This window comes from Nycticebus coucang, chromosome 6 (genome assembly GCF_027406575.1).
Source record: "Nycticebus coucang isolate mNycCou1 chromosome 6, mNycCou1.pri, whole genome shotgun sequence".
In the NCBI taxonomy this organism is placed as follows: domain Eukaryota; kingdom Metazoa; phylum Chordata; class Mammalia; order Primates; family Lorisidae; genus Nycticebus; species Nycticebus coucang.
Genome location: NC_069785.1, coordinates 112,734,430 through 112,759,500, shown reverse-complemented (window position 1 = coordinate 112,759,500; position 25,071 = coordinate 112,734,430). Strand labels below are relative to the sequence as shown.

The 25,071-nt window shown below is 43.5% G+C and overlaps 2 protein-coding genes and 1 pseudogene across 4 annotated transcripts in view; 1 reads left to right on the top strand and 2 right to left on the bottom strand.

The window, feature by feature from the left end:
* EXPH5 (exophilin 5) overlaps nucleotides 1-25,071 on the top strand; it is an 87,779-nt gene that overhangs the window by 5,768 nt on the left and 56,940 nt on the right. The window lies entirely within an intron of this gene.
* On the bottom strand, nucleotides 4,947-5,079 carry LOC128589278 (uncharacterized; annotated as a pseudogene).
* LOC128588153 (40S ribosomal protein S24-like) lies at nucleotides 21,841-22,253 on the bottom strand. The gene has a single exon (XM_053594813.1). It carries the CDS (start codon nucleotides 22,240-22,242, stop codon nucleotides 21,841-21,843), a length of 402 nt encoding a protein of 133 aa, XP_053450788.1. The 5' UTR covers nucleotides 22,243-22,253.

Here is a 25,071-nt window from a genome sequence, read left to right as displayed (position 1 = left end):
GTTCTACTGTATACATATATATGTATGTATATATACACATCGTATCTATATACATATACACATATTTGTTTCCATATAAACACAAATAAACATATATATATACTGTATAATCTGAAAAGCATCTTACTTTTTTATAGTCTTTGAAAACCACAATTACATTATCTCCCCTGACCCAAGCTCCACTACTAGGTCTCGTGAATGGAACTCCAAGAGTACTGAAAGATTATGTCATTTTGGTAGCTCATGGATACATCAAAAATGTTTATTTTTCCTGTTGCAGAAAATGTACACAATATAAAATGTTACAGTGCCGAGGGTAATCAATTTTAAATAAGCATGCCTAGATTTAGACCATCTTTCCCCCATGCCAAGATTACAGCCCAGGAAATTTTCCATAATTCAGTGTTTCCAATTGTGCCATGAAGCTGTGCCACGATTCTGAAGGGGACTGTGGCTGGTGGAAGCTGCAGTGCCCTGCAGATATTAAAAGAAGCCAGATACACAAGCTCCTGTCTCTCCCAGACTTTCTGCCTTCCCTCTCCTTGCCCAGCCTGTGAAATTTGCCTCCAGGTAAGAGATAGTTTCATGGTACCTTGGATGTCTATAGATTGGCTTTTACCATAAGCCAAACACCGTGGTTGGCCCGGAGAATACAGCAGGGGATAAAACAGATTCTGTCCTCAAATGGCTGCAGTCTATAAAAGTGGTTTGTTAGTGGTAGAACCTGTAAAATGAAGTGTTCCTGTAAATGTAGCTTACCCGTAAGCAGCCCTAGATGGCCCATAAAAGGGACCATAAGAAAACAATGCCTGAAGTCACAGGCCTGCCAACAGGCTTGAGTGTTCTGCTATATTAACATCATTTGAGGTGTCTATCCTTTCCAACAACAATTGCTTAATTCCTTTAAACTGAGGGGAGAACTTTCTCCCGGATACAGTCACCTGTTTAGTTGCTCCTGGGATTGGTCTCCATGGGCCAGTAATACACAGAGCTACTCTTATAATCAGATAGTTCCCCATCTCAAGGCTGGGCAGCTATGTTCTTTTTGAGCTTTGTGACATTATGTAACTCTTTTAGCTTTTAGCGTCTTTTATTTCTGTTTGTTTTTATCCTCGTCCTAAAGCTGACAACACAGGTATTTTTATCTGTTTCTTTCTTTTTTAAATTTCAGGTTAAGGTGGCATCCCGTAGCTCAGTGGGTAGAGCGCCAGCCACATACACTGAGGCTGGCGGGTTCGAACCTGGCCCGGGCCAGCTAAAACAACAACCACAACTGAAACAACAACAACAAAAATAGCCAGGCGCCTGTAGTCCCAGCTACTTAGGAGGCTGAGGCAAGAGAATCATTTAAGCCCAAGAGTTTGAGGTTGCTGTGAGCTGTGACGCTACGGCACTCTACCCAGAGTGACAGCTTGAGACTGTGTCTCAAAAATAAATAAATAAATAAATTTGATTTGGAGTATAGAGAATTAGGTTACAATGTTTGCATTGTTGTTGTAGTTTTGTCCCACCCCCAGGAGGTGTGCCTTATATCCCCACATTGTGCCTAGTACATCGGAGCACACCAAACCCCTTCCCTCTTCCCCTCCTCCCTGACCCTCCTTCCCCCTCCCTCATCTTGAATTGAGTTTTTCTCTTGTGTGGGTGTGTATTAGATGGTCTAATAGCTTTATATTAGATTAGTATTGAGGACATTGGATATTTCCATTTCCATTCTCGTGATACTTTACTAAGAAGAATGTTCTCCAACTCGACTCAGGTTAATACAAAAGATGTAAAGTCTTCATCTTTTTATGGCTGAATAGTAGTCCACAGTATACATATACTTGTTAATCCATTCCTGGGTTGGTGGGCATTTAGGTTGTTTCCACATCCTGGCAATTGTAAATTGAACTGCCATAAACAATCTAGTTCCAATGTCCTTATGATAAAATGATTTTTTTTTCTTCTGACTAGATTCCTATTAATTGGATTGCAGGATCAAATGGAAGGTCTATTTTGAGTGCTTTGAGGATTCTCCATACTTCTTTCCAGAGAAGCTGTATTAGTTTGCAGTCCCACCAATAGTGTAAAAGTGTTCCCCTCTCTCCACGTCTGCGCCAGCATCTGCAACTTTGAAACTTTGTGGTGTGCACTGTTCTCACTAGGGTTAGGTAATATCCCAGGGTGGTTTTGATTTGCATTTCTCTGCTGATTAGGGACGATGAGCGTTTTTTCACGTTTGTTAGCCATTCATCTGTCTTCCTCAGAGAAGGTTCTGTTCAAATTTCTTGTCCAGCGACAGATGGGATTGTTTGCTCTTTTTTGTTGATGAATTTGAGTTCTCTGTAGATTCTAGTTATCAGCTGTTTGTCAGATTCATACCATGCAAATATCTTTCCCCATTCCGAAGGTTGTCTATTTGCTTTAATTGTTGTATCCTTAGCTGTGGGGAAGGTTTTCAGCTTAATTAAGTCCCATTTGTTTATTTTTGTTGTTGTTGGGATTGCCACTGCAGTCTTCTTAATAAAATATTTTTATCTTTTTCAAAAGCTAATAATCGGAACAACTGTAATAGTAGCGGACATCTGTTGGGCACTTGCTTTATGCTCAGCTCTTTATGTATATTATCTCATTCAATTCTCACAACAATTTGATGAGTTAAGGTATATTTTTATCTCTATTTTACAGAGGAAGCTTAGAGCGATAAGTAACAAGCTTGAGATAATACTGCTGGGAATGTCAGATTTGGAAACTCCATCTGCACACCCTCACTGTACAGTCCTTCCCCCTGAAGTCCAAGATAGGGGTCATTGTAGCTTGTAACAAAACCAAGACTGAGATCTATTCACTTTAAAACTCTTGCTATTTCTATTGACAATGAAAATTTTAAAAACACACCACTCAAGATAGTCATTTTGCCTAACTAAAAGTTGGGTGTGTTATTACTGAGGAAAATGGCATGATGGATATTAGGGAACTACGAGTACTATCTGTCTATATAGAAAAAAATGCCAGTAATCATTTGTTAAAAAATGCACATGTGCATTTTGTGAGGATATACATCAAACTGTCAAAATTTTTATCTCTGGGGAATGATATATAAAGGGACTTTTACTCTTTTATTTCTCACAGTTATGTATTTTTTCTTAAAAATGCAATGATGACTATTTCTTTTGATAAGAAATATGAAATTTTGGGGGCAGTGCCTGTGGCTCAACGGGTAGGGCGCCGGTCCCATATGCCGGAGGTGGCGGGTTCAAGTCCAGCCCCGGCCAAAAATAAAAAAAAAAAAAAAAAAAAGAAATATGAAATTTTTTTTTTTTGCAGAGACAGAGTTTCACTTTATTGCCCTCGGTAGGGTGCCGTGGCGTCACACAGCTCACAGCAAACTCCAACTCCTGGGCTTAGGCGATTCTCCTGCCTCAGCCTCCCGAGTAGCTGGGACTACAGGCGCCCGCCTCAATGCCCGGCTATTTTTTTGTTGCAGTTTGGCCGGGGCTGGGTTTGAACCGCCTCCCTCGGTATATGGGGCCGGCGCCTTGCTCACTGAGCCACAGGCGCCACCCAGAAATATGGAATGTTTTTATTTTTTATCTTCATAAATGTGTTTTAGAATAACTTCTTTAATGGCCGGGCACGGTGGCTCACACCTGTAGTCCCAGCGCTTTGGGAGGTTGAGGCAGGTGGATTGCCTGAGCTCGGAGGTTGGAGACCAGTATGAGCAGGAGTGAGCCAGAGTGAAACCCCGTCTCTACTAACACCAAAAACAGCCGGGCGTTGTAGTGGGCGTCTATAATCCCAGCTACTGGGGAGGCAAAAGGGAAAGAGAATTGCCAAAGGAAGAACAGTAAAAAAAAAAAAGAAAAGAAACAAACAGAAAAATATTCAAAAGAAGAAGAATGAACAAAGTGAAATTAAAAATTTAAAAAAGGGGGGGGTAACTGTGTTTTCTGCCCTTGTCATTTTCTTTTTTCTTTTCTTTTTCTTTTTTTTTTTTTTTTGGAGACAGAGGCTCACTATGTCGCCCTCCGTAGAGTGCTGTGGCGTTACAGCTCACAGCAACCTCAAACTCTTGGACTCAAGTGATTCTCTTGCCTCAGCCTCCCAAGTAGCTGGACTACAGGTGCCAGGCACAATGCCTGGCTATGTTTTTTTGTTGCAGTTGCCATTGTTGTTTTTTAGCTCACCTGGGCTGGGTTGGAACCTGCCAGTTTCAGTGTACGTGGCTGGCGCCATAGCCACCGTGCTACCTACACCGAGCCTGCCCTTGTCATTTTCTTTATTATGTTTGGGTGTACCTGGGGAAATTGGTACATTAGCCTTGATTCCTTGTGGTGAAGGATTATCTTAAGGATTATCTAGTACCCAATACCTAGTTAGATGGTACTTTACTTACTGCCGTGTAGAGAACAGAGATAGATCTGGGGAAACTAGGTAAAGGACAAAAGAAGGTCCAAGTAAGGCTAATCAGAAAATACTTTCCTTCCTCATTAGCACAGATGGTATTAAACCTAGAACCACAGCTGGATGAGAGGGAGGTCAGGTTAAGGTGAGTAGGAAAATGTTTTCCTTCACTTCTGGCATATTTGCTTCTTAACCTGACAAAGTGGCTGAGAACCTTGCAGAGGCATTGTCTTTCACACACGTGGGTGGATTCTCTCCTTCACCTTCCTTCAGGTCTGTTTATCTGCAGTTAGTTACCAGTACAAACTATGATATTTGAGATATTTGACATTGCCAATTACCCTATTAAAGGCTGTACTTTGAATATTAGTTTGGCTTACTGCAAGAGCCAGCTTCCTCATTCCACTGTGCGGTAGGCTTTCTAACAATGAAAGAGAAAATCGGACCTACAATGATCCAAGTTCCTTGCTCCCGACAAAAGGTTTTTATGATTTGTCAAGCGATTTTTTTATGTTGGTCAAGTTTGCCTTGGTTTCAGCTTTAAAACAGCACACTTAACAGCAGATGAAGGAGTAAGGGGATGGGGATGAGAGTAACAGCCTAGTAACTGCTGTTCTCTGCTTCACTGTAGTTTCATCTTTTGAAGAATGCTAAGTAATGAACTATAGAGATGATCCCTGAAAGTATAGACTTAAGAATGTGATATATATGGAAGTGTAGAGTGTATTAGCTTTTGCGAATGGCTTCTTTAGTTCAGCAAAATGCCTTCGAGATTCATGTAGGCTGTTGTATCAATAATCCGTTCCTTTATGCTGCTGACTAGTGTGTCATTGTATAAATGTTCCACAATTTGTTTATCCATTCACTTGCTAAAGGATTTTGCATTGTTTCCAGGTTTTGGTGATATTGAATAGTGATGCTATAAAAATCCAGGTACATATTTTTGCATAAATTTTTTTACTAGGAGTGGAATTGCTGGACCATATGTTAAATTTATAAGAAACCGTCAAACTGTTTTCCTGTCTGTACCATTTTGCATTCCTACCGGCAGCATATGAGCACTCCGATCTTTGCTTTAGTCATTTGGGCTGCTATAACAAAATGCCTTGGACAGGTCACAGAAATCTATTGCTTACAGTTCTGGAGCCCGGGAAGTCCAAGATTAAGGCACCAGTAGATTCAGTGACTGGTGAAGGCCCATTTCTCATAGATGGCACTTCTGTGTCCTCACATGGCAGAAGCCCTCTTAGGCCTATTTTATAAAGACCTAGGCAGGGCGTGGTGGCTCATGTCTGTAGTCCTAGCACTTTAGGAGGCTGAGCTGGGAGAATGGCTTGAGGCCAGGAGTTCCAAAGCAGCCTGAGCAATATAGTGTGATCTCATGTCTACAAAAAATAGAAAAATTAGGAGGTGTGGTGGCATGCACCTGTAGTCCCAGCTGCTCAGGAGGCTGAGACAGGATAATCACCTGAACCCAGGAGTTTGAGGTTGCTGTGAGCTATGATGATGCCACTGCACTCTAGCCTGAACAACAGCAAGACCCTGTCTCAAAAACTAAAAAAATAAGGGCACTAATCCCATTCCTGAGGGCAGAGCCCTCTTGATTTAATCACCTCCCAAAGGCCCCATCTCTTGATACCATCACCTTGAGAGTAAGAATTCAGCATATGAGCTTGGGGGAGGGACACATCCTTTAGATAGTTACATAGTAGCATTTCAATCTTGCCAGCATTTGATATTTTCAATAATAGGTTTGTAGTGGTATCTCATCATGTCTTTTTTTTTTTTTTATATAAAAGGTTTTCATTGGCGAGGGAGGGAGGCTGCAGAGCAGCACCAAGGAGAGAAAAGTGGGGGGGGAAGAGAGAGAGAGGAAAGGGAGAGGGGGAGAGAGGAGAGACTGAGAGAGACAGAAAGAGAGAGAAAGAGAGAAGAGAGAGGAGGGGAGAGAGCCTCATCATGTCTTAATTTGCATTTCCCTAATGACTAGTGACTATGAACAAGTTTTCATGTGCCTATTTGCCTTCTATATACACACATTCACTTTGGTCAAGTATCTGTTAAAATCTTTTGTGTGTTATTAATTGGGTTATTTTCTTACTATTGAATCTTCAGAATTCTTTATATATCCCGGGTATAAGTCCTTTGCTGAATATAGGGTTTGCAAACATTTTCTCCCCATCTGTAATTTGTCTTCTAATTCTCTTATAGTGGCTGTGCAGAGCAACATGTTTTCATTTTGATAAAATTCAATATATCTTTTTTTCTTTTATGAATCATGCTTTTGGTAGTATTTTAAGAATGCTCTGCATAAACCTAGATTACCAAGATTTTCTCTCATCATTTCTTTTTATAGTTTTCTGTCTTACATCAATCCACTCTGAAATAATTTTTATGTAAAGTGTGAGGTTTAGATTGCAGTTTATTTTATTTTTGTCTGTGGATGCCTGATTATCCCGACACCATTTGTTGAAAGACTGTCCTTCACTGAGTTGCTTTTATGCCTTTGTAAAATAAATTTATGATATTTTTAGAGTCTATTTCTGGACTCCGTTATGTTCCATTGATTTATATGTCTTTTCCTTCACAAATCCTATACCATCTTGATTACTATGGCTTTATCATAGATCTTAACATCAAGTAGTATGATTTCTACAATTTCATTTTAAAATTTACATTTCTTTTTAAAAATTGCTTTTTTTATAGTTACTTTGTTTTTCCACATAACTTTTTAAATTTTAGTTTGTAATTGCTCATTGATAGTAAAGAGAAAGATAATTGATTTTCGTGTATTGGTCTTGTATCCTACTACTTAGCTAAACTCACTTTATAGCTCTACGATGTTATTACATTTTGAGGTGGGTAGATTTTTGGGGGGGTGATTTTTTTATGTAGCCAATCATGTCATCTTAAAATTGGGACAGTTGTGTTTTTTAAATGTTTTTTAGAGATGGGATTTTTACCTAGGCTGCTCTCTAACTCCTGGGCTTAAGCAATCCTCCAGCCTTGGTTCTCAAAGCGTTGGGCTTACTGGCATGAGCTCCTGAGGCCACACAAGACAGTTTTATTTTTGGCTTTCTAATATGTATGCCTTTTATTTCTTTTCCTTGCTTAATACTGACAAAGACCTCAAGCATGATGTTGAGTGGGAGTGTTGAAATTGTACATCCTTGCCTTGTTACTGACCATTCAGTCTTTCACTATTAAGTATGATGTTATCTATAGATTTTTTTGTAGGTGCCTTTGCTCAGGTTCCATTTCTTGCTTGCTGAGAGTTTTTATCAGGAATGTATGTTGACTTCTTTTTTTTTTGTTGTAGAGACAGAGTCTCACTGTACCGCCCTCGGGTAGAGTGCCGTGGTGTCACACGGCTCACAGCAACCTCTTAACTCTTGGGCTTACGCGATTCTCTTGCCTCAGCCTCCCGAGCAGCTGGGACTACAGGTGCCCGCCACAACGCCCGGCTATTTTTTTGTTGCAGTTTGGCCGGGGCTGGGTTTGAACCCGCCACCCTCGGCATATGGGGCTGGCGCCCTACCCACTGAGCCACAGGCGCCGCCCGTATGTTGACTTCTATCAAATGCTTTTTCTGTATCAGTTAATATTACTGTGGTTTTTCTTTAGATTGTTGATATAGTTATTTATAGTAATTAATCTTAAAATATCAAACCAGCTTTACACAGTTGCAGATTGAACTATATCCTTTAAAAAAGACATATTAGAGTTTTAATTTGCAGTACCCTAAACTGTGATCTTATTTGGTAAAACACTCTTTTTAGAAGTTATCAAGTTAAAAGGAGGTCGTTAGAGTGAACCCTATTCTAATATGACCAAAGTCCTTATTAAAAAGGGAAATATTTGAACACAGAGACTGATAGACTGGGCTCACACTGCCAAGCCAAGGAACTACTACAATCTGAGAGAAGCCTGGGACAGATTCTCCCCTAGCACCTTCAGAGAGAGCATGGCCCCCCCAACAGCTTGATCGTAGCCTCCAGAACTGTAAGACGGAACATTTCCGTTGTTCATGTCCCTCGGTTTATCGTACTTTGTTATGGCAGCTATAGAAAACCAGTACACTGAGAAAACACTGGTTTTCTCAGGAAAATTCTACTTGATTGTGGCATATTGCTTTTTAATGCTTTTACTCCATTTGCTAATGTTTTGTTGAGGATTTTTGCATCTGGGTTCCTGAGGAATGCTGATACACAGTTTTATTTTTTGGTATACTATCTTTGTCTGGTTTTAGTGTCGGGGTAACTCAGGAAGTGTTTTCTTTTTGTGGAAAAGATTGTGTAGCATTGGTATTACTTCTTCCTTAAATGTTTGGTAAAATCCACCAATAAAACCATGTGAAACTGAAAGTTTCTTTTTTGAAAGGCTTTTAACTATGAATTCAATTTCTTTAATAGACATAAGGCTATTCATCATGGGTGAGTTTGATTGGTTGTGGTTTTGGGAAATGGATCTATTTTATTGGGGTTGTCAGATTTATGTACATAAAGTTGTTTATGATACTCACTTTATTCACTTATTATTCTTTTACTGTCTGAGGTTATGTAATTTATAGCTCCTCTTTCATTCCTAATATTGGTCATTTGTGCCTTTTTACAATTTTTATTTTTCAGTCTTGCTAAATATTTATCAATTTTACATAAAAGTAACCCCTCCAAATTAAAGACTCAGAGTCAACATTATTTTTGTGGTTGTATACTACTACTGTACACATTTTATAATTGAGTAACCATTCCAATATTTTTGCCATTTGATTTTTTTTCTTCTTATTTGTTTCTCTCTCTCTCTCTTTCTTTTTGAAACGGAGTCTCACTTTGTTGCCCTTGGTAGAGTGCTGTGGAATCATAGCTCACAGCAACCTCCAAGTCTTGGTCTCAAGCTATCCTTTTGCCTCAGCCTCCTGAGTAATGGACTGCAGGTGCTAGCTACAACACCTAGCTACTTTTAGAGTCGGGGTCTCACTCTTGTCAGGCTGGTCGTGAATTCCTGAGCTCAAGTGATCCACCTGCCTTAGTGTCCCAGAGTGTTAGGATTGCAGGCACGATCCACCGTGCCTGGCCTAAAATTTGTTTCTTATTGCTGTGTTAAAAACACTAGGAAACATTTTTTTGTTCCATCCTTAATTAAATTATCTCAAGGGCAAATTCCAAAAAATAGACCCATTAGTTAAATAATATAAGTGTTTTCTAAATTCTTGTTACATGTTACCAAATTGCCTTCCAAAAATGTTCTACCAAATTACCTTGACGAGCAGTGTGGGAAAGCCCCTATTTTATCATATCTTTTCCAAGCTGGACAGTGTTATTTTTATTTTTATTTTTCTGAGACAGAGTCTCAAGCTATCACCCTAGGTGAAGTGCCATGGCCTCATAGCTCACAGCAACCTCCGACTCAGGCTCAAGTGATCTTCTTGCCTCAGTTTTTCTATTTTTTTTTTTTTTTAGACAGAGTCTCACTATGTCGCCCTCGGTAGTATGCTGTGGTGTCACAGCTCACAGCAACCTCAAACTCTTGGGCGTAAGTGATTCTCTTGCCTCAGCCTCCCAAGTAGCTGGGACTACAGGCGCCCACCACAACGCCCGCCTATTTTTTGTTGTAGTTGTCATTGTTGTTTGGCAGGCCCAGGCTGCATTCGAACCCACCTGCTCTGGTGTATGTGGCTGGCACCCTAGCCGCTGACTACAGGCGCTGAGCCAATGTTATTATTTTTAAAAAGTCTGTGCTGACTTTGCAAGAAAAAATTTTGTCCTTGATCAAATTCCTAATGGTGTGGTTATAGTGAAATTAAACTTTTTTCTTTTTTTTCTTTTTCTTGTGTTTTTTTTTGGGCGGGGATGGGTTTGAACCTGCCACCTCCAGAATATGGGACCGGCACCCTACTCCTTGAGCCACAGGCGCTGCCGTGAAATTAAACTTTTTAAAAGTCAAGATCGTTTGCAATGCAAGATGGCTACAACAGCTCCAGACATCACATCCTTGTTTAAGGCAGAAAGAAGGTGGAAACAATGGAGTCTACTACTATATCTTTTGTATATATCCAAGAATAGAATAGAATGCCTTTTATAATAGAATTAAAAGCTTTTGGAGATGTTTTCCCAGCATGTCTCCTTTATGTCTCATTGCTCAGAACAAAGTCATATGCCCACCCTTAGCTCCAAGGAAATTGAGAAAGTAAGAAACAGGATCGAGATATTAGGCATCGACTAATCATGGCCCATCTCCCGGGACTGAGCACACACTGTTCACAGCAAATCAGAAAGGAGGGGAGTGGAGGAGAATGCCTTCCAGAGTGTAACCAACATTGGCACAGTCTTGTGTGTTTTTTTAATTGACTTACATATTTCACTATACATTAAGGGAATTGACTTTTGTCCTACTTATCATAAATGTATTTCCCAGTTTTTTTTGTTTTTTTTTTTTTTTTGTAGAGACAGATTCTCACTTTATGGCCCTCGGTAGAGTGCCATGGCATCACACAGCTCACAGCAACTTCCAACCCCTGGGCTTAAGCGATTCTCTTGCCTCAGCTTCCCGAGTAGCTGGGACTACAGGCGCCCGCCACAACGCCTGGCTATTTTTTTTTTTTTTGGTTGCAGTTCAGCCGGGGCCGGGTTTGAACCCGCCACCCTCCGTATATGGGGCCAGCGCCTTACCGACTGAGCCACAGGCGCCGCCCTATTTCCCAGGTTTTAGTTTACATTTACCTTCTGTTTGTCTGAAAACAGCGATTTTATTTTCATTTTTATGTAGCAAAATATACCAAGTTTTTTTTTTTAGAGACAGAGTCTCACTTTACCGCCTTCGGTAGAGTACCATGATGTCACAGGACTCAAAGCAACCTCTAGCTCTTGGGCTTCCGTGATTCTCCTGCCTCAGCCTCCCGAGCAGCTGGGACTATAGGCGCCCGCCACAATGCCGGCTATTTTTTGGTTGCACTTCAGCCGGGGCTGGGTTTGAACCCGCCACCCTCGGTATATGGGGCCGGCGCCCTACTCACTGAGCCACAGGCACCACCCATATACCAAGTTTTTTAAAAATTTCCTTTTGTTTTTAAGATGACAACGTTCTTCTCATCCAGAGAGTAGATCAATATTTACTTCTAGTTTTAAAAATCTTTTTTATAATTAAATTTTATCTCTTAAGGTATGATAATTGTGTTAATTACTTTTTTCCAAATAGCTGGCAAGTTGTCCTGGTACCAGTTGTTTCCATTCCCTTTTAAGGCCCATGATATTTTTAATTTAATTTTCCATGATAATATTTTTATGGCAAAAAATCTGTGGAGCAATCAAACAATAACAACAAAGAGTTGATGAGGCATCAGTGTCCATGAAATCTGAGAAGGAATTTATGGGGAAAGGCTTATGTACGTGAAGTGTGATTGTTTTTATTACCTGTATTAGCATACATAGTTAATGAATGCTTTTTTTTTTTTTTTTTTGAGACAGTCTTACTTTGTCATCCCCGGTAGAGTTCTGTGGTGTCACAGCTCATAGCAACCTCTAACTGTTGCGCTTAAGCGATTCTCTTGCTTCAGCCTCCCAACTAGCTGGGACTACAGGCACCCACCACAACACCCAGCTATTTTAGAGACAGGATCTTGCTCTGGTTCAGGCTGGTCTCAAACTCATGAGCTCAGGCGATACACCTGCCTCAGCCTCCCAGACGGCAAGGATTACAGGCATGACCTACCCGGCCCAGCCAATGAATCCTTTTTGAGTTTCTTTCCTCTTCCCATTTTCTGTGCAAATGACAAACCCAACTGAGGTAGATCAGTCATCTGGAGGTGTCCATCAAGTGGCCCAATTGTCATTTAGATCTGGTTATTTTGTAGATCAAACTAATGCCCTGGTAGGGTGGTATAAGTTTTTAACTTGTAACAAAATTAATTTGGTTTAAAAATTACTTAATCACAAGAATAAAGGAATAGCAGAATTACTGGGCAAAACAATAAAAACCTCACATGTTATAAATGTAATGTTTCTCCAGTCTCAGGGAAGCTGGTAAAACTCTTCAATAGATGAGTCAGGCTCCAATCAGGAAAACAGAAGCTACTCAGTATTTAAAACAGAATGTAGGGAGGTGAAATGGTTACACGGAGGTAAAACGAAGCAGAAAACCAATCAGGGGACAGTGAGGCAATCGGAGACAGAGGCTGGCAGCAGTAGGCAGCCTTGCCAGGGCTAGCAGATAAGTGGGTCTCCTGCGGACTGTAAGGGGCTGGGGGCTCTAATTTATAGCATAGGCTAATTTAAAGCTAGCAAGAGTTTAACAACCAGCTTGCAAAATTCCTGAATATTTAACAATCTGCTCTTGTATGCCAGTACAAATGGCCAGCTACAGCAGCACACTGCTGGCTAGAGAGAAAGGGCAGCAGGTGGTGTTATCCAGGTTAGGATCCCCCAGAATAAACCAGAACCACAATAAGTATCACTGGGGATTTGGAGATGTAGGAGAAATAGTCATTTCCAGAAGGTCAGAGGCAGAGGGAGGGGGAGAAATAACTCAGACCTTTCCCCTTCGCTTTAATCTCCTGCCAGAGACTAATCTTTCTGGCCAAACCCACGCGGAAGCCAGCACAGCAGGGGAAGAGCAGTCGCCTGTCCTCTTCTTTTCTCTTCCACCGGATTTCATGTCCTTCAGATTCTGCAGCTTCCCTGCCTGAAGGTGCTCATGTGTTTCCCTCCCATTGTCCTCACCTGCCCTTCCTATTCACGCTTTGCTCTCTCACAGCTCCTCTCTCTCTCTCATCTGTGCCTTGGGTGCCACCGTCTTTCCCTGCCACGCTCTGTGCTGTGCTTCTCTCTGCCCTGCTCCCAGAAAGGCCCTGTGCTCAGGTCTGTCACGTGTGCATGAGTCAGGGTCTGCGTGGGGGTGGGAAGGACGTCTCACACAGGGCACATTATGTGGAGGGGGCTTTGTGGAAAGGTTAAACATGTACTGAAACTGGAATTTGAAGAGTTTGAGGGACCCTCTGGGGGCCAGCTACTCACTCTGCTCACCTCTCCTCCTCCCGGGAAGCCTTTCATCCGCTCCTTCAGCTGGGGGATTGTTCCTGGTCCTGATTCCCTGGACTTCACACTAGGTCACCTGATATGTCTCTAGCTGGCCTGTGGATGGGCTCCCCTATGGCCAGGCTTCTTCTCCCCCCTCCTGGGGGAAAGCTTTGTGCCGGACTTTCCAAGCAGAGGCTATAGACTATCCAGTTCAGCTAGTGATGCAGTGTCAATGTGGCAGGCACTGACAGTCACCTGTCCAGGAGGGGGTCGTGCACTTGTTCTCTTCCTTCTGACTCTGCTTCTCCTCTCTGCGGGCCCACCCATGCTGATGACACATCTGATGTGGCTGCCTGGCATCTGTGGTGACAGGTCTTAGGCCACAGGCTCTGCTAAGATAGGGATTCTCAGCCCTGGCTGGAATTACAACCACCTGAGGAACTCTCAAGACTACCAGTGCTAGGCTCCATCCTAAGCCATTAATTGTTTTGAGACCAGGTTGGCATGAGTATTTTTAGAGCTCCTCCTATAAGTTTAATGTGCGCTAGGAGGTTCCATCCTGGCTGCCTGGGCCCTGGGGTCACTCATCTACCTGTCACATCCTTCCTACATGTCATTCCTTTGCATGAGCTGAGGGACTCCATCTCTCTGGAAACCCTGTGGTTTGAGAGAGGAAAGCCTGGGGTCTCAGCAAAAGACAGTGACAGGGACACAGACACAAACCCGGTAAACTGTTTCTAGTACTTTCCCCCTTTAAAATTGCTTGGCAGGATCAAAGGGACGTTCAGCCCCTGGAGCTAAACAGGCAACTGGAAGAATCACTTCTTACTTTTTGTTGTTTTCCTGTTTTTTACTGCCCACTTAATGTGGGTCTTATATAAACACAAATGCCTTCATGTCCACAACCTGTTTAGATCTTGGCCTTGTGAGCTGGCTTCCTTGACCACTGCTGTGGTCATAAGGCTTTCACATTGGCCGTTCCGTGGTTATGTTCAATGTCCATCTGAACAATTGCTGCCATGTGGCTTACATGGAGTGCTTTTCTAAAAGACGCCATCGAGGCACATAAAAGTGACTTCCAGGACTGTGTGTAATGGAGGGCAGGTCTAAGCTGCTGGCTTAAGTATGGCATTGCACTTGAGCTTGTACTTCAAAGCTCTCCCTTCCCCATCATCCAGAGACCAAGTCAAGTGGGAGATCTGCTTGCTGAAAGCGGTCCCCTGAGTGGTGGCTGTCAGGCTGCCAGGTGGTATTCTAACAGTGGTCCTCTCCAGGCAGCATCTGTGAGAGAGGGAACATCCACCTTGGCAGGGGGACTCCTGACAGTGGTCCTCTCTAGGCGGGTCTGGGAGAGAGGGAGCATCCACCTTGGCGGGGGAAGTCCTGACAGTGGTCCTCTCCAGGCGGGGTGTGGGAGAGAGGGAGCATCCACCTTGTCAGGGGCAGTCCTGACAGTGGTCCTCTCCAGGTGGGTGGGAGAGAGGGAGCATCCACCTTGGCAGGGGGAGTCCTGACAGTGGTCCTCTCCAGGCGGGTCTGGGAGAGAGGGGGCATCCACCTTGGCAGGGGAAGTCCTGACAGTGGTCCTCTCCAGGTGGGTGGGAGAGAGGGAGCATCCACCTTGGCAGGGGGAGTCCTGACAGTGGTCCTCTCCAGGCGGGTCTGGGAGAGAGGGGGCATCCACCTTGGCAGGGGAAGTCCTGACAGTGGTCCTCTCCAGGTGGGTGGGAGAGAGGGAGTATCCACCTTGGCAGGGGGAGTCCTGACAGTGGTCCTCTCTCGGCAGGTCTGGGAGAGAGGAAGCATCCACCTTGGCAGGGGGAGTCCTGACAGCGGTCCTCTCCAGGCAGGGTCTGGGAGAGAGGGAGCATCCACCTTAGCAGGGGGAGTCTTGACAGTGGTCCTCTCCAGGCAGGTCTGGGAGAGAGGGAGCATCCACCTTGGCAGGGGGAGTCCTGACAGTGGTCCTCTCCAGGCGGGTCTGGGAGAGAGGGAGCATCCACCTTGGCGGGGGAAGTCCTGACAGTGGTCCTCTCCAGGCGGGTCTGGGAGAGAGGGAGCATCCACCTTGGCGGGGGAAGTCCTGACAGTGGTCCTCTCCAGGCGGGGTGTGGGAGAGAGGGAGCATCCATCTTGGCAGGGGGAGTCCTGACAGTGGTCCTCTCCAGGAGGGATGTGGGAGAGAGGGAGCATCCACCTTGGCAGGGGGAGTCCTGACAGTGGTCCTCTCCAGGTGGGTCTGGGAGAGAGGGGGCATCCACCTTGGCAGGGGAAGTCCTGACAGTGGTCCTCTCCAGGAAGGGTGTGGGAGAGAGGGGGCATCCACCTTGGAGGGGGGAGTCTTGACAGTGGTCCTCTCCAGGCAGGTCTGGGAGAGAGGGAGCATCCACCTTGACAGGGGGAGTCCTGACAGTGGTCCTCTCCAGGTGGGTGGGAGAGAGGGAGTATCTACCTTTCTGATGTGCTTCTCAGAGCCTCTTCCTCTTTAAGGATGTCATTTTCTTCCCTCTTCACAGCAGCCCCCCCCCTTTCGCCCCACCAAAACTTGTTCTTAGCTGTCAATTATGGGGTAGCACTGGTTCTACAGAAGGCAGCTGAGAAGCTGATAAATTAGGTCATGTCTATCCACGGCTGTCTAATTGCTTTGCCACTGCCATCCAGGCAAGTCTTTCAAAGGTTTATGAGTAACACATTTCCTCCAGGGTAGCTGTCTCCACCTTGGAGGGACACCGGGCCCCACCCTCCGCGAGCTCTGCCCGGCTCTAGCTGCAGCTCCTTCCTTGGCTTTCTTTTCACTTCCCCCCCGTGTGTCAACTTATAACACCTTGTTCCGGGCCTCCCAGAGCCTTAAGAAGAGTTCACAGAAACAAAACAATAAATAAATTTTTTTTTTTAATTTGCATGTGTCTAAAACCAACTCATAAATATTATAAATGTCATAATTTCCGAACAGTGTTCTCAAGCAATAGTTTTATCATTAAAGTGATGCGAATGCTTATCTGAGCTGTGTCTCTGAGGTGCTGCAGATACTCACAGTGGCGGCCTCCTGACTGGAAGATCTGCTTGCTGAAAGCAGTCCCCTGAGTGGTGGCTGTCAGGCTGCCAGGGGGTATTCTAACAGTGGTCCTCTCCAGGCAGCATCTGTGAGAGAGGGAACATCCACCTTGGCAGGGGGACTCCTGACAGTGGTCCTCTCCAGGCGGGTCTGGGAGAGAGGGAGCATCCACCTTGGCGGGGGAAGTCCTGACAGTGGTCCTCTCCAGGCGGGGTGTGGGAGAGAGGGGGCATCCACCTTGTCAGGGGGAATCCTGACAGTGGTTCTCTCCAGGAAGGGTGTGGGAGAGAGGGAGCATCCACCTTGGCAGGGGGAGTCCTGACAGTGGTCCTCTCCAGGAAGGGTCTGGGAGAGAGGGAGCATCCACCTTGGCGGGGGAAGTCCTGATAGTGGTCCTCTCCAGGTGGGTCTGGGAGAGAGGGAGTATCCACCTTGGTGGGGGAAGTCCTGATAGTGGTCCTCTCCAGGCGGGGTGTGGGAGAGAGGGAGCATCCACCTTGGCAGGGGGAGTCCTGACAGTGGTCCTTTCCAGGTGGGTCTGGGAGAGAGGGAGTATCCACCTTGGTGGGGGAAGTCCTGATAGTGGTCCTCTCCAGGCGGGGTGTGGGAGAGAGGGAGCATCCACCTTGGCAGGGGGAGTCCTGACAGTGGTCCTCTCCAGGCGGGATTTGGGAGAGAGGGAGTATCCACCTTGGTGGGGGAAGTCCTGATAGTGGTCCTCTCCAGGCGGGGTGTGGGAGAGAGGGAGCATCCACCTTGCAATTTCACCTCTTTCTTCTGGTGGCAGGTGTGACCAGCTCTTCCATTTGCAGCATTAAGACAGTCTTCTTGGGAACCTGTCCCTCCTCAGGATCCTCCTGTCAGTGCCTTGCAGCATCAGGGTCACGGGTGTGAGAGCCTCATAGGATAGATTTTTATTTTCCTTCTCATGATTCAACAACACTTCTGTTCAGCTGCACTCATCTACTCAGCAGATAGATCTGAGGTCCTACCATAAACCTAGCACCAGAGATACAGAAATGCTCTCTTGAACCTCTCCATGTAGTGAAGAAGATATTTTTACCATAATGTGGCAAATAAGATAGTCACACACAGGAACACAGAGGTTGTTTAGCCCCCCGTGAGGGCTCAGAAAAGACTTGTGGATAAACTGAGTCTTGAAGAAAGGAGCATAAAGGTGGGAAGGCTGCTCCCAGTGTAGTGAACAGCGCCAGGTAAGGAGCAAAGGCCTGAGCGATTATGGGGAGTTGCATGCCCCATCTCCGGTGGTGTCACTAGATGACAACGTGAGAGGCAACAGCAGGCAGGGGTGGGTTCAGGAAGCTCTGTGTGCCGTGCTGAGGACCCCACACTTTACAAAAGTGGAGGTAAAGGAGAACTGCTGAAATGCTTAGAGTGACAGAGTCCAATTTGCTTCTCAGGTAGGTGCTCCCGGTGAAAAGTAAAGCCTGGATTAAGGGAGAGTTGTGTAGGGGCCTTGAAAAGGGATGAAGAGATGGCCAGGGATACAAGAAATACTTGGAAAATCAAATTATCGGGACTTGGGGACAGACGGGATACAGGAGGAAAGGAAAAGGACAGTTTGCGTAAACTCAGATTTCTAGCTCTGCATTTTTTTTTTTTTTTTGGCCAAGGCTGGGTTTGAACCTGCCACCTCTGGCATATGGGGCTGGCACCCTACCCCCTTGAGCCACAGGCACCGCCCAGATTTCTGGCTCTGGCAAGGTTGTGGCATTCGACCTATTACTTACACTGAAGCCAGTGGGTCCAAGTGGGCTCTATACTTTGTGATTCCAGGGGAAGGTATTTATTACATGTGGATACTAATGGGCTTCTTCTTTCATTAACTTTGAAATATTTAAATTTTCTTTTCTTTTTTTTTTTTTTTGAGACCAAGTCTCACTTTGTTGCCTTCTGTAGAGTGCTCTAGCATCACAGCTCACAGCAACCTCAAACTCTTGGACTCAAGGGATCACCTTGCCTCAGCCTCCCAAGTACTTAGGACTATAGGCTCCTGCCACAGCCCCTGGTTATTTTTAGAGATGGGGGGGTCTCACTCTGGCTCGGGCTGGTCTCAAACTTGTGAGTTCAAGCAATCCATCCACCTCGGCCTCCCAGAACCTTGAAATATTTAGATACAATCTCTTCATGTCCATTATCTCCTGGCAATTGAGGCCTCAGATTTTAGGCCTGTGACCAGGATTGGAGTGGGGAAGGGCTGGGCAGATTTCAAAGTAGAATTTTGGCCAAAGGAGCCTGGAAACTGTTCCCCAGCTCCAGATGGCCTGGTGAAGGACTTCTGGGGGAAAAGCTGAACACAGCCACCTGACAGAAAAGGGGGGAACCGATTGGCCCACAGGAACCACCACAGGGCAAGCCATGGTGAACAGCCTGGTGGACAGCAGGTGCCCAGCGAGCCAGAGGAAACTGCAGAACTTTCACTTCCTCCCTGCAGCTTTGAACTTTGGTCAGGAGCTTTCTCTCTCTCCTATTCTAGGCAAAAATAATTAGGATCAACTGATCATTGAGACACCCCCTCAAAAAACATAAAGCAAGACACTGCATTTCAGGTGGCTGCTTTTCCCCCTTGAAGCAGCAATAAACTGGTTTTCAGTAGCAGCCCCCCTTCGGTGCAGAGTCAGCAAAAGTGTGTTTTGTCTTCAGTAAGCAGGGGATCCCTCTCTTAGCTGTGTCCTGCCCACCAGCATAGGGCTCGAGGACTGGGGTTTGGAAGCTTGTCCAGAGTCACTGAGGAGAGCTACGAGGTCATTGCTCTACTGCCTGCTGTGCACCCTCCAGGTAAGCCATGGCACACCAGAGGGAAGTCCCTTGAAGGCTGGCCCGGTGTCCAGAACTGCTTTGCTCTATTGAGCCCACACCTCTAGGTTCAAAGCAGCAAGGCTGACTTAAGCCCAATAATAAAGGAAAGAGGTTCTTAGTTTACTTAAATAAATATCAATATTGGGGGAGAGGGGATCAGTATTAGTGGTGTTTTCATTTGTATTAAAATAAGAGATACTTGAGAAATATTTTGAAGACCTATTATCTGTATGGGCTACACAATCTGCTATAGTTAATGCAAAGTATAGGACCCAGGGAATTTCTAGTCTATTTGGGAAGACAGGACATGAAAATTTAAATACTATCATAAGGCTACAAATGACTAAATGCCTAATGGGTGGCACTGATGGTAGAGAAGTGTTTTTTATTTATTTAGATAGAGTCTCACTTTGTCACCCTCAGTAGAGGGCTGTATCATCACAGCTCACAGCAACCCTCAGCCTCCCAATTAGCTGGGACTACAGGTGCCTACCGCAACGCTGGGTTAGTTTTTCTAATGCTTGGGCTGATCTGGAAGTCCTGACCTCAAGGGATCCACCTGCCTCAGCTTTCCAGAGTGCTAGGATTATAGTCATGAGCCACCTCCCTTCTGGAATTTGAAAATCTTTAATTAAGAAAGACCATTCCCATCAATATGAGAAACTAAACTCTTAAAAGAAAGGCTGGTGTTTGTTGACTGGGTGACTGGCAGCTTGCCCTGGACCATTCAATCCCAGCTGATCTCCTTCCCTCCTCCTCCCCTTCAGTCTGTTCACCTGCAGTAACTTCTAAGTGTTTGCTGATTTTTTTTTTTATTATTGTTGGGGATTCATTGAGGGTACTACAATAAGCCAGGTTACACTGATTGCATTTGTTAGGTAAAGTTCCTCTTGCAATCATGTCTTGCCCCCAGAAGGTGTGGCACACACCAAGGCCCCACCCCTCTCCCTCCTTCCCTCTCTCTGCCTTTCCTTACCCACCCCCCCCCGACCTTAATTGTCATTAATTGTCCTCATATCAAAATTGAGTACATAGGGCAGCGCCTATGGCTCAAGGAGTAGGGCGCTGGTTCCATATGCTGGAGGTAGGAAGTTCAAACCCAGCCCCGGCCAAAAAAAAAAAAATTGAGTACATAGGATTCATGTTTCTCCATTCCTGTGATGCTTTACTAAGAATAATGTCTTCCACTTCCATCCAGGTTAATACGAAGGATGTAAAGTCTCCATTTTTTTTAATGGCTGAATAGTATTCCATGGTATACATAGACCACAGCTTGTTAATTCATTCCTGGGTTGCTGGGCATTTAGGCTGTTTCCACATTTTGGCGATTGTAAATTGAGCTGCAATAAACAGTCTAGTGCAAGTGTCCTTATGATAAAAGGATTTTTTTCTTTCTGGGTAGATGCCCAGTAATGGGATTGGAGGATCAAATGGGAGGTCTAACTTGAGTGCTTTGAGGTTTCTCCATACTTCCTTCCAGAAAGGTTGTACTAGTTTGCAGTCCCACCAGCAGTGTAAAAGTGTTCCTTTACCTCCACACCCACGTCAGCATCTGCAGTTTTGAGATTTTGTGATGTGGGCCATTCTCACTGGGGTTAGATGGTATCTCAGGGTAGTTTTGATTTGCATTTCTCTAATAGATAGGGATGATGAACATTTTTTCATATGTTTGTTAGCCATTCATCTGTCTTCTTTGGAGAAGGTTCTATTCATGTCTCTTGCCCATTGATATATGGGATTGTTGACTTTTTTCATGTTCTCTATAGATCCTAGTTATCAAGCTTTTGTCTGATTCAAAATATGCAAATATCCTTTCCCATTGTGTAGGTTGTCTCTTTGCTTTGGTTGTTATCTCCTTGGCTGTACAGAAGCTTTTCAGTTTAATGAAGTCCCATTTGTTTATTTTTGTTGTTGTTGCAATTGCCATGGCAGTCTTCTTCATGAAGTCTTTCCCCAGGCCAATATCTTCCAGTGTTTTTCCTATGCTTTCTTGGAGGATTTTTATTGTTTCATGCCTTAAATTTAAGTCCTTTATCCATCGTGAATCAATTTTTGTGAGTGGGGAAAGGTGTGGGTCCAGTTTCAGTCTTTTACACGTGGATATCCAGTTCTCCCAACACCATTTATTGAATAGGGAGTCTTTCCCCTAAGGTATGCTTTTGTTTGGTTTATTGAAGATTAGGTGGTTGTAAGATGTTAGTTTCATTTCTTGGTTTTCAATTCGATTCCAAGTGTCTATGTCTCTATTTTTGTGCCAGTACCATGCTGTCTTGACCACTACGGCTTTGTAGTACAGACTAAAATCTGGTATACTGATGCCCCCAGCGTTAGTTTTATTACTAAGAACTGCCTTAGTTATACGGGTTTTTTTCTGGTTCCATACAAAACACAGAATCATTTCTTCCAAATCTTGAAAGTACCATGTTGGTATTTTGATAGGAATGGCATTGAATAGGTAGATTGCTTTGGGAAGTATAGACATTTTTTTTTTCACATGAAAAGTCTTTATTAATCCTCTTGTGAAAAATCTATACAATGGCTGCAGATAATAACATCACTGCAGAGTCTTTAGTCCTTCGCCTTTTTGCCAGCACCAACTTTAGTCTTTGCAGTCCCCCTGACTTTCTTCATTCTGTTCTTGCGTTCCTTTCGCTGCTTTCTTGATGTCTTTTTCTTCTCATACAGGCCATGCCTTGCAAGTCTATGTTTGGGTTCATTTTTCTTTACATAATCCAAAGAATCATAAATCATGCCAAAGCCCGTTGTCTTCCCACCACCAAAGTGAGTTCTGAATCCAAATACGAAGATGACATCAGGTGTGGTCTTGTACATTTTGGCTAGTTTTTCTCTAATTTCTGTCTTTGGTACTGTTGCCTTCCCAGGGTGAAGGACATCAATGACCATTTGTTTCGTTGGAAGTAGTCGGTTAGTCATGAACTTCCTGGTCCGGATAGTTACTGTGTCGTTCATGATGGCGGGCGATCCTCGGGCAGCCAGGGAGGAAGCGGGAAGTATAGACATTTTAACAATGTTGATTCTGCCCATCCATGAGCATGGTGTGTTCTTCCATTTGTTAAAATCCTCTGCTATTTCCTTTCTGAGGATTTCATAACTTTCTTTATAGAGGTCCTTCACCTCCTTTGTTAGGTATATTCCTAGGTATTTCATTTTATTTGAAACTATGGTGAAGGGAGTTGTGTCCTTAATTAGCTTCTCATCTTGACTGTTATTGGCACAAACAAAGGCTACTGACTTGTGGACATTGATTTTATATCCTGAAACATTACTGTATTTTTTGATGACTTCTAGGAGTCTTGTGGTTGAGTCTTTGGGATTCTCTAAGTATAAGATCATGTCATCAGCAAAGAGGGAGAGTTTGACCTCCTCTGCTCCCATTTGGATTCCCTTTATTTCCTTGTCTTGCCGAATTGTATTGGCTAGAACTTCCAGCACTATATTGAATAGTAAAGGTGACAGAGACAACCTTGTCTGGTTCTAGTTCTAAGAGGAAAAGCTTTCAGTTTTACTCCATTCAGTAAAATATTAGCTGTGGGTTTGTCATACATAGCTTCAATCAGTTTTAGAAATGTGCCACCTATGCCTATACTCTTCAGTGTTCTAATTAGAAAAGGATGCTGGATTTTATCAAATGCTTTTTCTGCATCTATTGAGAGGATCATATGATCTTTATTTTTGCCTCTGTTAATATGGTGGATAACGTTTATGGACTTGAGTATGTTAAACCAGCCTTGCATCCCTGGGATGAAACCTACTTGATCATGATGTGTGACTTTTTTTGATGATGAACTGTAATCTATTGACTAGGATTTTGTTGAGAATTTTTTCATCTATATTCATGAGTGAGATTGGTCTGAAATTCTCCTTTTTGTTTGGGTCTTTTCCTGGTTTTGGTATCAGGGTGATGTTTGCTTCATAGAATGTGTTGGGGAAGATTCCTTCTTCCTCAATTTTTTGGAATAATTTCTGCAGTACAGGAATAAGCTCTTCCTGGAAGGTTTGATAGAATTCTGGTGTGAAGCCATCTGGACCAGGGCATTATTTGGTTGGAAGATTTTTTATTGTTTCTTCAATCTCTTTGAAATTGGTCTGTTCAGGAGCTCTATTTCTTCCTGGCTAAGTCTAGGGAGAGGGTGTGATTCCAAATATTGATCCATTTCCTTCACATTGTCAAATTTTTGGGCATAGAGTTTCTGGTAGTATTCAGAGATGATCTCTTGTATCTCTGTGGGATCAGTTGTTATTTCTCCTTTATCATTAATGATTGAGGTTACTAGAGATTTTACTTTTCTATTTCTCATTAGTCTGGCCAATGGTTTATCTATTTTATTTATTTTTTCAAAAAACCAACTCCTTGTTTCATTAATTTTCTGAATGATTCTTTTGTTTTTAATTTATTGATATCTGATTTGATTCTGGAGATTTCTTTTCTTCTACTGACATTAGGCTTAGATTGTTCTTTTTCCAACTCCATAAGATGGCTTGTGAGTTTGTTGATGCGCTCTCTTTCTGTTTTTCGAATGTAGGCATCTAAAGAGATAAATTTTCCTCTCAAAACTGCTTTTGCAGTATCCCATAGGTTTTGGTAGCTTGTATCTTCATTGTTCTTATGCTCAAGGAAGTTAATGATTTCCTGTTTTATTTCTTCCTGCATCCATCTGTTATTCAACAGAAGATTGTTTAATTTCCATGCCTTTGTGTGGGGTTGAACGTTTTTGTTAGAGTTGAGTTCCACCCTTAGTGCCTTATGGTCTGAGAAGATACAAGGTAAGATTTCAGTTCTTTTGATTCTGTTGATATTTGTTTTGTGTCGCAGGATATGATCAATTTTGGAGAATGTTCCATGGGGTGATGAGAAGAATGTGTATTCTTTATCTTTAGGGTAGAGTGTTCTATATGCGTTTACCAAGCACAGTTGTTCTAGGGTCTCATTTAAATCTATTATTTCTTTGTTTAATTTCTGTTTAGAGGATCTGTCCAGCTCTGTAAGAGGAGTGTTAAAGTCCCCTGTTATTATGGTATTATCGGATATCATATTGCTCAGACTGATTAAGGTCTGTTTCAAGAATCAGGGAGCATTTAAATTGGGTGCATAAATATTTAGAATTGAAACGTCTTCTTGTTGTATTTTTTCCTTGACCAATATAGACTGACCGTCTTTGTCTTTTTTGACTTTAGTTGCTTTAAATCCACATGTATCTGAGAATAAGATCGCAACTCCTCTTTTCTTCTGAATTCCATTTGCCTGAAAAATTGTCTTCCAACCCTTGACTAGAAGCTTTAATTTGTCTTTTGAAGCCAGGTGTGTTTCTTGCAGACAGAAAATGGATGGCTTGTGTTTTTTAATCCAGTCAGCCAATCTATGTCTCTTCAGTGGGGAATTCAAGCCATTAACATTTATTGCATGGGTGGCGCCTGTGGCTCAAGGAGGAGGGCACTCGTCCCATATGCCGGAGGTGGCAGGTTCAAACCTAGCCCCGGCCAAGAACCACAAAAAAAAAAAAAAACATTTATTGCAATAATTGATAAGGGTGGTAGTGTTCTATTCATCTTATTTTGTGAGAGTCCATTGTTTGGTTTTATCTTTTGCATCAGTGCGGAGGTTAGGTTCTGTCCTTTAATTTTGGAGCTTTTACTTTGCTGTTGATCCATTGTGATGGTCAGTGTGTAGAACAGGTGGAAGTATTTCCTGTAGAGCTGGTCTTGTGGCGAATTTTCTCAATGTTTGTATATCCGTAAATGATTTGATTTCTCTGTCAATTTTGAAGCTTAGCTTCGCAG

What these genes read in the sequence shown, in the direction of transcription:
- LOC128588153 (XM_053594813.1), bottom strand. Translation starts at nt 22,242, where the DNA reads ATGAACGACACAGTAACTATCCGGACCAGGAAGTTCATGACTAACCGA.